Source organism: Phyllopteryx taeniolatus, chromosome 14, assembly GCF_024500385.1.
Source record: "Phyllopteryx taeniolatus isolate TA_2022b chromosome 14, UOR_Ptae_1.2, whole genome shotgun sequence".
Taxonomy (NCBI): Eukaryota; Metazoa; Chordata; class Actinopteri; order Syngnathiformes; family Syngnathidae; genus Phyllopteryx; species Phyllopteryx taeniolatus.
This window is the reverse complement of record NC_084515.1, coordinates 3,758,484-3,770,687: the sequence shown is the minus strand read 5'-3', so window position 1 is coordinate 3,770,687 and position 12,204 is coordinate 3,758,484. Positions and strand designations below refer to the sequence as shown.

The following is a 12,204-nucleotide window of genomic DNA, read 5'->3' as shown; positions in this document are numbered from 1 at the left end:
TTTAAAGATAAATGACTTAAAATGAATTAAATTAATAGGCAACTCAATGCAACAAATAAAACCACTTATTTTAATAATAGAATAATTTACACTCATTTTTTATTTAATTTACGTATATTTATATTTCTCTTTCATCATAATGAAGTTATTTTAGAAAAAGAATAAGTAAAATAGTTACATTTTTTTGTTTGATATACAATAAATTATTTACTGAGATAAATGAATATAACATTTTGAAAAACAGCTAAATTAATGCAACAAATATGACAGGCCTCTTGATAATGTAAATTCTATGGTGACTCCTTTGAGGCCCTCTGTGGGCCTCAAAAGCTTCAATTCACCATGTAAACGCGCCCCAAATGGATTTGTTTTCTTGTGCGAGAAACGTGTGAGAAAGTAGCTGTGACAAACGCTGTTTGAGCAGGTTTGAATCCCTTTACTTCACCACCTATCTCTGTGAGGTGCTGGCGCTTTGATGGTTCAGGGCCACGCTTTAGATGCACATTCCTGCCATGTTGCATGGAAACTGTTGATAATGAATTCTCAAGTAGAAAGTGATAAGACTTTGTACATGATAATGGAGTGTGTCCGAGGGATGTTTTGTCCATTTGTTCTTGTTGTAGTTCATCTCAAAGGTGTTGGATGGTTCTTGAGGTAGTTGTAGTTCTCTCAAACCGAAACTCATCCAACCATTATTTTATGAAAAAGGAGAAGGGCCATCACGAAGCTGTGCCCTCAAAGTTGGAAGCACAGAACTGTCATACATGTCATAAATCTCAGAGTCGGGGAAATAAGGGGTAAAAACAGAAATGTTATGGGCCAAATTAAGAGGCAACCGTTTTCTTTCTGTCGTTGCATCCATCCATCCATTTTCTGACCCGCTTCTCATCACGAGGGTCGCGGGCGTGCTGGAGCCTATCCCAGCTGTCATCGGGCAGGAGTACACCCTGAACTGGTTGCCAGCCAATCGCAGGGAACATACAAACAAACAACCATTCGCACTCACATTAACACCTATGGGCAATTTAGAGTTGTCAATTCACCTCGCATGCATGTTTTTGGGATGTGGGAGGAAACCGGAGTGCCCGGAGAAAACCCACGCAGGCACGGGGAGAACATGCAAACTCCACACAGGCGGGGCCGGGGATTGAACCCCGGTTCTTTCTGTAGTTATGTCCAGAAATAGGAAACTATGCAGTGGCTATAAAAAGTCTACACACCCCGGTTCATATGTCAGGTTTATATGGTTTCAAAATTTAGCCCACAATAAATCATTTCAAAACTTTTCCCACCATTAATGTGACACGGATGTATGATTTATCTTGGTCTCATTTTGTTATTCGACAAAAACCTGGCATGTGTGTGTAGACTTTTTTTTATCAACTATATTTTGCCTAAGATAGTCATATATCTCAGATATTAAAGAAATGTTAACAAGAGTCTTAAATTTAACGTGTTCTTCCTTGCCCCTGCAGTCCCCATCCCTCCATAAAATTTTTGGGAAACAGGTTTAAATATTTTTACATAGGTCTGCTGACATAAAAACACAAACAAGAAACAAACAGCAAGGACAACATAATCTCATTAGTGGGGGTGCTGTAATTATTCCTAGAATGAACTCCACTGCATTGGTGAAACATTTTGTAATAATAGTATTATGCTAAGGACTCTTTAAGCGACTGCTGGCTGAGCTGGAGCCTCTGCTGGCTGAAGGGGGAGGAGAGGGAACAGCTAGATCCAGACTCAGGGTCACAGTCTTCAGTAGAGGGGACTGAGGTGCAGAGGTTCCCCGTCTGCTGGCTGAGGAAGCTGAAGACCTGCCAGGTGGAGAAGAATACAATTACACAGTGACACTTTGGATTGATTGAACATTTATTTCAAACATCCTATATCAACATGATACTGTCCAGAAACTGTCTTCCCCAAAAAAGGAGAATGAAGAAGTTAGACTTTCATAACTGTAAAGGGAAGAAATCCAAGCCTATCTAGCCCCAGGTGAAAAAGTACATTCTTTCACATTGAGCTTTTCCTGATACATTCTCCTCTCAGAAAGTGCTGTCTTGACTTCACTAAATTCACTTCTCTTCCTCCATTTTTCATCTCTACCCAATCATATCCAACTCCTGCAGCTGAACTTGTCATTTCGCCGCACTTTATGACAGATGGGCAGCCAGAAACGTCACCAATCAGATAGCACGAATGAACAAAACTGCTTTACTTTTCTGGACATGTCTGCTCTGAGATTTTATTGCATCTTAATGAAGTGTCAGATGAGCATAAATCAGCGTTAAGAGTAACTGTACATTTAGAGGCCAAGTGTGTGTGTGTCAGACCTGGACGAGGTAGAGATACGGGCTGAGTTGGTCTTGGCGCTTCGGTGGCTGCTGGGAGTGGAGGGAGGAGACGGAAAAGACAAGTTGGTCTGAGAGAGAAAGAAAATTTGAACATTAAAGAATAATTTTAACATTTATATTTACCACTACTATTAACTATTTCAATTTGCATTAATAGCATGAATGTCTCCATCACATACAGTAAATTCCCGTTGGTTCGGATAAAGGCTTCATGTGGTCTTCCACTTGTTTACCTGGAGTAAGTATCTCTCCAACACTGTTCTGAGGTCAGCCCTGTCCTTGGTGGCATCATTGAGCATCTTGTTGATACTCTTGTTGAAGTCCTTTAACTGTCTCAGCCTGATGTCCTTCTCCTCGAAAGTCTCTGCCTTGGTGTTTCTTGAGGAGCGGATCTTTTGGGTTAGTTTGGAGCACTGGGAATTGAAAGAAGAATATTGAAAAATATATGTTAAAGAGCACTTAGGAAATGATGATACATATTGCACTACTGCAGAAATGTATGTAGGACAAATGACTAGGTAACAACAACAAACCTGTTTTTTGGCTCTGTTTATTTTTTCCTGCTGAGAAGCAACCTCCCGATTCAGTTTTCTGATGAGGGACTGCATGTATTCGATCTTTTGGTTTTCAACCTGTTTGGCCTGTAGGACACTCTCTAAGACATTGTTCAGTTCCTGAACAAAACCATAAAGGTGAAAAGCACAACGGTCAGTTCCTTGGATGACTGAACTAGATTAACAGAAGAAAAGTTGAATGAGTTAACTAATACAGGGAACAAAGAAGTTGACAAGTCAAGTTAACTACAGTCAACAAGGAATCAAAATAATAAGAAAATCCAGGAATAATTAGAAAACTCTTAATTAATAAATAAGAGGCAAAATGCAGACAATGTTCTACTGCTATAAGTGCACTCCAAATGAATTGTATAAAGACAAGAAACAATGACATACATATTCAACTTTTCATGGTATAGCCCAAACTAGAACACTACGAAAATGTCCATGGGCTGCTCTTGAACTCTTCCTCTCACTGGTAAATTATAATAATCACCTCTTGTTAAAAAAAAAGCCACTACTAGAGGAGATGACACAATTCTGATTTAAGCCTATCAGGTCCTCTAATACAGTATCATGCTGTTTTTTTCAGTATTATTATTTTTTTTATTTTGTGAATGCCCGATTCATTTCCCGCGCTGGCCCACATAGTGGCGCGCTGTAAATGACTTAGCGGAAATTACAGCATGGAAATGACACGTTATACCTAGCAATGGATAGAGTGCCACCCCTTTTCTTTTGGAAAAAGCTCACTAAACGTATTATTTTGAGAAACTGGAGTACCCGGAGAAAACCCACACAGGCACGGGGAGAACAACAACTCCACACAGACGAGGACAGATTTGAACCGGGTCTTCGGAACTGTGAGGCAGATGTGCTAATCAGCCGCCCACCGTGCCGCCAGACAGTGAACTATATAGTGAAATACATATTGTATAAACAGCAAATGTAAATGATAAATATACAGTGGTCACAAAAATAACTTAAAGGAAAAGCTTAACAAATGTTGTAATGGGAACATAAATGTAACGTATTGATAGCTTTCTTGTTTATTGATGCAGATATTAAGATTATATATACTTTAGTTCCATTTCTTTCAAGAAGACAGAGAAAATAGTCTGAGCAAATTTACATTTGTGTCCATAGAACTAGGCAAGGACGATGATGAGGTTAATTAAGTAGTACTCATTTGCAACAGAGGTTTTGTACCTTACAAATCAATAAACCATCTGCAGAGTAAGTTCAAATTTGCTAAATATCCATTTTCTGTACCGCTTATCCTCAATAGGGTCGCGGGCGCGCTCTAGCCTAACCCAGCTATCTTCAGGTAAGAGGCGGGGTATACCCTGAACTGGTCGCCAGCCAGTCGCAGGTTTTCTAAATATATGATCCAAAATACAGTTAAAGATATCCTGCCACAGTTTACAGTTCAGCTCTAGGTCATAATTAAATTTGACAAAAAAGGATTTCACAGGGTAACATTGATGAATTAATTTTCCATGAAACTTCTTTCACCTGATATACAATATAGAATTTTTGAGGTAGATTCCAGATACCTTTCCAATTTAAGTAATTTACCCGAGGGTCCCAGTACAATGTTCGAAGTGCTGTAGAAACATCATCTCTTTGGAAAAGGGCCTCAGCCCTGCGATTGATCTTACAGCTCGTTGGGTTGAAATACCCTCTACCAATTGGGGACGCAAAAACATCAGTGTAATGAGCATTGAGTGCAGCCTCAAAAATAGTACAATCTTTAAACAGCATGGATACGCCAGAAGGACGAGCATCAAAGACAACAGCAAACTGTTTAGGAGTTACAGGTATCCCATAGTGTTGAAGAAATTCTTGATAAAAAAATAAAACACCGCTTCTGTTGAATAAAGTAGTTAAACCACTATCCAAAGAAAATACATTTGTTCTTGTGAAGTATGTTTCTGTTACTACAAATAGAGTACCGGTGTGGGGAAAAGTTGTGCTTGTATATCATTGACCATGTGAGCAATGCTTGTTTATGGAAGTTTGGTCAGCGAACAGCAATTTTTTTAATGTTGTAGTTACATATTAGCAGGAATCTCAGCCCTCCAATCGTAAACAATATATAATTAGGAAGACAGTTATAAAGAATATATGGACATCAGCTTTAAGACTTATTTCTACTAGCCTACATGTGGTTACAACACCTTGTATGTAACAAGTCTCTCGCACCAACCTGACCCCCTGACATCTGAATTTTGGTCTGTTTTACTGCCACTTCCCTTCTTCCTCCCAACTCAGTGAGGAGATTTATTAACATGCTATGATGTGTCCATTAAGTTGATGATTCAGGACTACAGTAAGAATCCAGTGAGGGGAAGCTGTGTGATAAATAGGAATAACCTGTTGATCTTGCTGAAGCTCTCTGACTTGTCTTCTCTTGTATTTAAGTGTGTCTTCAATCAAACACACCTGCTTTTCCATCTCGAGTTTTTCCTGGTATTCTGGACCTGATAAAATAAGAATAAGTAGTGGAAATAAGCACCAAAGAGAGTTGTGCAAGTCATTCATAGAGTCACTGAAAAGAATGTTGACATACTGGATTCTTTTGCTTTGTTGACTGATGTGTGGAATCCAGAATTGCTGATATTAAACAACAGAGTTGTGTTCTCCAGAGCTTTATTTTCCTGCTCAGCCTTGCGTATTTTGGCAGTTAGACACTCTCCCTGCTGCACGAGTTCTGCTCTCTCTAGCGCTGCCTAGTGGAAACGAACATATTGTAGGTGTTGGTACACACGCTAAATCAATGTTTCCCAACTTTTATTGAGCCAAGGCACATATTTTACAAAATCTCACGGCACACCACCAAACAAAAATCGCAAAAACTATATATACTGTGTACTGAAATAAAGCAAAGCAAAGCAAATTTATTGATATAGCGCATTTCATACACAAGGTAACTCAATGTGCTTTACATGATTAAAAGCATTTAAAAACAAAGAAAAAAACAGCTGATAAACATTTAAAACAAAGGGGGAAACAAATTTATAAAAGTATAATTGAAACAGCTTACAGTGCAAGAAATATAATTTAAAAGTGGAAATGCTCTAAAAAGCATGGGGAAAAAGAAGAGTTTTTAACCTGAACTTAAAAACATGCACACTTGGGGCTGACGTCACTTCTGTTGCCAATTTATTCCATTTATGTGCAGCACAATAGCTAAATGCTGCTTCACCATGTTTGCTTTGGACTCTGTGCTCTACTATTTGACCTGAGACTGTCGATCTCAGACCCCTACTGGGTTTATATTCCATTAGCATTTCTTTCATGTATTCAGGACCTAAACCGTTTAGTGATTTATAGACCAGTAACAGAACTTTAAAATGTATTCTAAAGCTGACTGGAAGCCAATGTAAAGACTTTAGAATTGGAGTAATATGCTCTGACCTTTTTGTTCTGGTCATAACCCGAGCTGCAGCATTCTGAATGAGCTGCAGCTGTTTAATGCTCTTTTTGGTGAGTCCAGTCAGAAGAACATTACAATAGTCAAGTCTACTTGAGATAAAAGCATGGATGAGCTTCTCCTGGTCTGCTTAACACATGCAAGCCTTCACTCTGGATATGTTCTTCAGATGGTAGAAGGCAGTTTTAGTAATTGATTTGATATGACTGTTGAAAGTCAGGTCGGAATCGATCAGAACAGGACTTGGTCTTTGGTTTTTAATGAGAGTGACTCCAGGTATTTACTAACAGCAATCCTCTTGTCTTTATTGCCAAACACAATATCTCAGTTTTGTTGTGGTTTAATTGAAGAACATTTTGGCTCATCTAGTTATTTGTTTTAGACAGTGACACAACACCTCAATTGAACTGTAGTCATCTGGAGACACTGCTAGATATAACTGTGTGTCTTCTGCATTGCTATGATAGTCAAAATTAAAGTTATGAAGAATTTGACCAAAGGGTAGCATATACAGGCTGAACAGGAGGGGTCCTAAAACTGACCCTTGAGGGACCCCATATGTCATTGCCATTCGATGATATTGAACACTTCCAATGATTACAAAATAACTCCTTTCCTCCAGGTAGGACCTGAACCATTTAAGGACTGTTCCATTTAGTCCTACCCACGTTTCCAACCTGTTCAGCAGTATATTATGATCTACCGTATCAAAAGCCGCATTGAGGTCCAACAAGACCAGAATTGACACCTTTCCCGAGTCAGTATTCAACCATATATCATTTAGCACTTCGATAAGAGCAGATTCTGTACTGCGATGTGTTTGGAAACCTGATTGAAATTTGTCAAAAGTCAATTTAAGTTCAAGAAAATGCTGAGTTGATTAAAAATAACTTCCTCAACAACCTTGGCTATTAAAGGGAGATTTGAGATAGGTCTATAGCTTGCTAACATGTAAGCGTCCAGCGTAATAATGATGATCTTGTCTCAGTTTACTAAAAAAAATTACTCACTCAGTGTGAAATCCGGCTGTTTAATTGAACACAAAGCTATTATTGTGTTGTATGAATGGGAACCAGCTGATACAGAAGTTAATTGTACCTTCTGCCATCTCGTGAAAGAGCATTTAATTGCTTTTCCTGTCACTATACGTTGCTGGCAAAGATCGATGAAACGAAAACTTTCTGCAGAAAATAAACAATTTTCTGACATATTAGGTGGAGTTGGACAATTTCTCATGGCACACTTATGTGTCAGGACAGTGGTTAGGAATGACTGCCACGTAACATTTAATATTTCTAATGGTGTTTGAGGTCTTCTCACCTTGGCGATGTATTGTGCTTGACACTTTACTGCATCCTCCTCATCCCCTCCAGTGACCACCATTGTAAAGGTCACAACTTCGAAATGTTTCTTCATGACGTCAATCTTGGAAAACCTTCCATTCAGTTCAGCACTGAGAAGGAACCACTTTTGAATTAACTAATGGGAAATAGCCTATGAAAGGTTGCCATGGCGGCTTGTACATACTGGACAGAGGTGGGACCAAGTCATTGCTTTGCAAGTCACAAGTAAGTCTCAAGTATTTGCCCTCAAGTCCCGAGTCAAGTCCCAAGTCGAGACATGCAAGTCCTGAATCAAGTCCCACACTTTGAGTTTCGAGTCTTTTTGAGTCATTATACCATCCATCCATCCATCCATCCATTTTCTGAGCCGCTTATCCTCACAAGGGTCGCGGGAGGGCTGGAGCCTATCCCAGCTATCATTGGGCAGGAGGCGGGGTACACCCTGAACTGGTTGCCAGCCAATCGTAGGGCACATGTAAACAAACAACCATTTGCACTCACATTCACACCTACGGGCAATTTAGAGTCGTCAATTAACCTACCACGCATGTCTTTGGGATGTGGGAGGAAACCGGAGTGCCCGGAGAAAACCCACGCATGCACAGGGAGAACATGCAAACTCCACACAGGCGGGGCCGGGGATTGAACCCCGGACCTCAGAACTGTGAGCCAGACGCCCTAACCAGTCGTACACCGTGCTGCTCATTATACCAACAAAATAAAATATATTTTAATATACAGTTTTTAATTTAATTAATATGTATGTATGTATGTATATATATACATACTGCATTATATTTTAAAATCCATATTTATTTATCAAAACAAATTTGATAAACAAGTGGATTGAACCTTTTTTAGAAAACTAGGGGGCTGATCAAAATATTTGAACTTTCAAAGCCAATCGTCAAGGTGGGGGCTTAGTTTATTGTCCCTTCAAAACCGATCAATCAATCCATTTTCAACACCGCTTATCCTGGTTAGGGTCGCGGGGCCAGCCTATCCCAGCTGACTTTGAGCGAAAGGCGAACTACACCCTGAACTGGTCGCCAGTCGCTGGGCACATATAGACACGGACAACCATACGCACTCACATTCACACCATCACCATCAGTGGGAACTGAACCCACACTGCCCGCACCAAAGTCAAGCGAGTGTACCACTACACCATCAGTGACTATCCATCCATCCATTTTCTGAGCCACTTCTCCTCACTAGGGTTGCGGGCGTGCTTGAGCCTATCCCAGCTATCATCGGGCAGGAGGCGGGGTATACCCTGAACTGGTTGCCAGCCAATCGCACGGCACATACAAACAAACAACCATTCGCACTCACATTCACAACCTACGGGCAATTTAGAGTTGTCAGTTAACCTACCACGCATGTTTTTGGAATGTGGGAGGAAACCGTAGTGCCCGGAGAAAACCCACGCAGGCACGGGGAGAACATGAAAACTCCACACAGGCAGGGGATTGTCGGCCACCGTACCGCCATCAGTGACTATATAAAATCAATTTCAACAACATTTGATAAACAAGTGCATTGTACTTTTATAAGTGGTTATCAAAATGTTTCCACCTTCAAAGCCAATCGTCAAGGTGGGGGGCTTAGTTTATTGCCCCTTCAAAACCAATTGATAGTAGGTTTTTAGTTGTTCAGTGAAAATGCTATGCTATGCCTTACTTTTTCTCACTGTATTTCTAAAGTGACATTAAACAGACCTGTCACAAATAAGAATTTGGATCCAGTTGTGCTGCAATTAGTAATCGAGTATTCTACTGACAGGAATAATCGGAATAATCAAGTATAAGGATAAAATATATTTTTGCTTGATTAAGAGCAATTATGAATACACAAGAGAAAATCAGACATTTAATTTAGTAATAATAAATGACCAATTTTTAGATAATCAACAGTATTTTTATTAAATTCACATTGTGCATATAGCAGGAAACTGGATTTTCTTGTCTACAAACATTTCTAGTGAGGCCATTTCAAACACAAATATACGTAGATTTTAGTTTAAACTTCTAAATTAAACTACATTTCTTGTGAGTATCAAAAACATAAGGCATTCATTTAAAAAAAATAGGAACACGAGTTTGTCATCTTGTTCTAAAGGTACTATTTTATCCAACTGTGGTATCTCAGTCAGAACACTACGGGGCACTATGTAAAAATATGACGTCAAAAAGAGGCAGAGAAAAGGACACGAAGAAGAATGTAGCTTCATGTTGAATGGATGGTAGCTGTGTGCTGATCGATTGGTAAATAAAGTGAATAAAAAAAGAATTACAGTACAAGACTGATTCTTGAGAAGACTACTGTTAGATATAGTTCTATGCTGCTGCTTACAGGACACTAGGACACACACACTAGCTTTTGTTTGTTAAAACTGATCACACTATGTTATGAATACACACACACACACACACACGCACCACAGCGAGTCCAGCGCAATGTATTCCACCTGACCATAGCGTTGTAAAGCATAGCCTTGTAAAATTGTATTCTTGATTTTGTTGTAATAAATATTCAAAAGACAAGTTTAGTGTATCAGGATTATTATTTGGAAAGAAGATCACCAACATTAAAAGAAGTGGGAAGAAGGAATTCCATCAAGGACTTTTTCCATGCGAAGCCGGCTGAGTCACACTCGGTCGGGCCTTGCTCAATTCCTTATACTACACTGACTAAACCTGACTGTAATGTACAGGAAACCCAGACAGCCCACGGCTGGCCCGCCGTGTAACTATTTGTGTGATAACTCACAAAGGTAGCTGGCTGCTAATGCAAACGAAAACAAGCATACGTGACGTCAGCCGCGCGATTTCCATAATGCAATGTGGATTGTTTATTGCAATAATTAATGTCCTTATTGTTACGTTAAATGCCGTTGTCTTTTATTTTATTTATGTTAAGTGTGGTTCTTGGAATCTATACTTTGTTTAGGTGTCATATTTATTGTTGATTTATGTTTGTTTTTTTTAAATAAAATCATTATTTTAGATAGTGTGTGAAAGAATTACCTCTTGCTCAATTCCTCTATCAGTGCATGCCCAACACAGTGTTAACTGTTAATAGATAAGAAGAACAATAATGGTATGAGACAATTCAACCTAATAAATAATCATTAAGACCATTATATAAGAGCATTATATTGTCAATTATCATATTTTCCTGTAGTAAAACAGTAATTTGCACATATAGAACGAAAGCTACAAAGTGTTGGTTTCTCAGTGCTTTGTCAAAATAGCAAGTCTTTTCAAGTCCAAGTCAGAAGTCATTGCTGTTCAAGTGCAATTCGAGTTGCAAGTCTTTTATCATATTGTCAAGTTGAGTCTAAAGTCATCAAATTCATGAGTCGAGCATGTGACTCGAGTCCACAACTCTGATACTGATCATACCAGAGGTGGAGGACTCGACTCACATGAATTGACTAGTCACTGGTTTGATAAAATTGTGACTGAGAAAGATTGATTGGACTTATGATTTGCTAAGCCAAGTAATGACTTGACTTGAAATTTGGTGAGAACTCGCCTTGACTTGCTTGAATTTGCCTCAGTCACGATGGTCTTGCTTGAAACTTGAAGGTTAAGACTTGAGACTTACCGTACCTCTGATATATACGATACAGGTACAGAGTCAATGTTTATACCTGATTCTCTGTCTCTCCTGCTCTGTAGTCTTCAGTTCCTGGCTGAGCATTTGACTGTAGACTCTGATCTCCTCTTGCCTCTCCTGAATGGCTTTCTTCACGTTCAGTTGCCTTTTCTCCAAGGACACTACGCTGTTGGCTTTGTTGAACAGAAGATCCCTCTTACGCTTCACCTCCAGCTTGGAGATATTCTGGTCCACCATCTGTTCCTGATGGGGGGGGGGGGGCGACACAGTGCAAAAAGATAGGGATATTCGGTCACTGAGCATAGAGTATCACAGAGTTTCATCAGCAGGTTGCAACAGAGAGACTGGAAGAGTCACAGAAAGTCATAGAAATGGACATCCTTGAAAATGTATTGGTCAATTCATGGATCATACATCTGTTGGGAATTTTGCCATTCGGCTCGTTGTTAGAGAACAGCAAAAAGTAGTGAAACACTGAACAAAGTTTAGAGAAGTGAAATTTCACTCAAAAGCCGACTATCCCAAATTTTTGTGAGTAGTGTATATGTAATTATTAATTATACACATGACCGAGGGAGTTTGAGAGAGAGGTTTCCCACAATTTGATCCATAGTGGATCTTGAAGTGTTGCCAAGTGAGTAGTGTACTGTTATCCAATATCAATACATAGCATATTTTAATGAATTACTGTCACACAATTTTTACAGGTGTAAATGTCAAAATGTAAAGTCAAATATTTTACATAGCACGGTACCTGTTTACGGAGGCCAAGTTTCTTCAGCTCTTTTTCAGTATTACTATTGATTAGCTTCAACTCTTCAACTTTGTTGTATAGCTCTTCCTTCTCAGCTACTGACCTCTCATTCTCTTTGCTCAAATAGCGGATGTCACTC

General features: G+C 39.3%; 1 protein-coding gene across 1 annotated transcript in view; it reads right to left on the bottom strand.

Moving 5' to 3' along the window:
* Positions 1 to 102: 102 nt before the first annotated feature.
* The window catches only part of ccdc39 (coiled-coil domain containing 39), a 34,074-nt gene continuing 21,972 nt past the window's right edge, over positions 103 to 12,204 (bottom strand). The window contains exons 31-39 of the mRNA XM_061798065.1: positions 12,066 to 12,203; positions 11,346 to 11,554; positions 7,665 to 7,797; positions 5,481 to 5,640; positions 5,285 to 5,391; positions 2,888 to 3,028; positions 2,588 to 2,767; positions 2,334 to 2,422; positions 103 to 1,817 (exon numbers count right to left, since the gene is read on the bottom strand). Coding sequence (XP_061654049.1) covers positions 1,661 to 1,817; positions 2,334 to 2,422; positions 2,588 to 2,767; positions 2,888 to 3,028; positions 5,285 to 5,391; positions 5,481 to 5,640; positions 7,665 to 7,797; positions 11,346 to 11,554; positions 12,066 to 12,203 — 1,314 coding nt within the window. The 3' untranslated portion in view covers positions 103 to 1,660. The remainder of the gene's footprint in view (positions 1,818 to 2,333; positions 2,423 to 2,587; positions 2,768 to 2,887; positions 3,029 to 5,284; positions 5,392 to 5,480; positions 5,641 to 7,664; positions 7,798 to 11,345; positions 11,555 to 12,065; position 12,204) is intronic.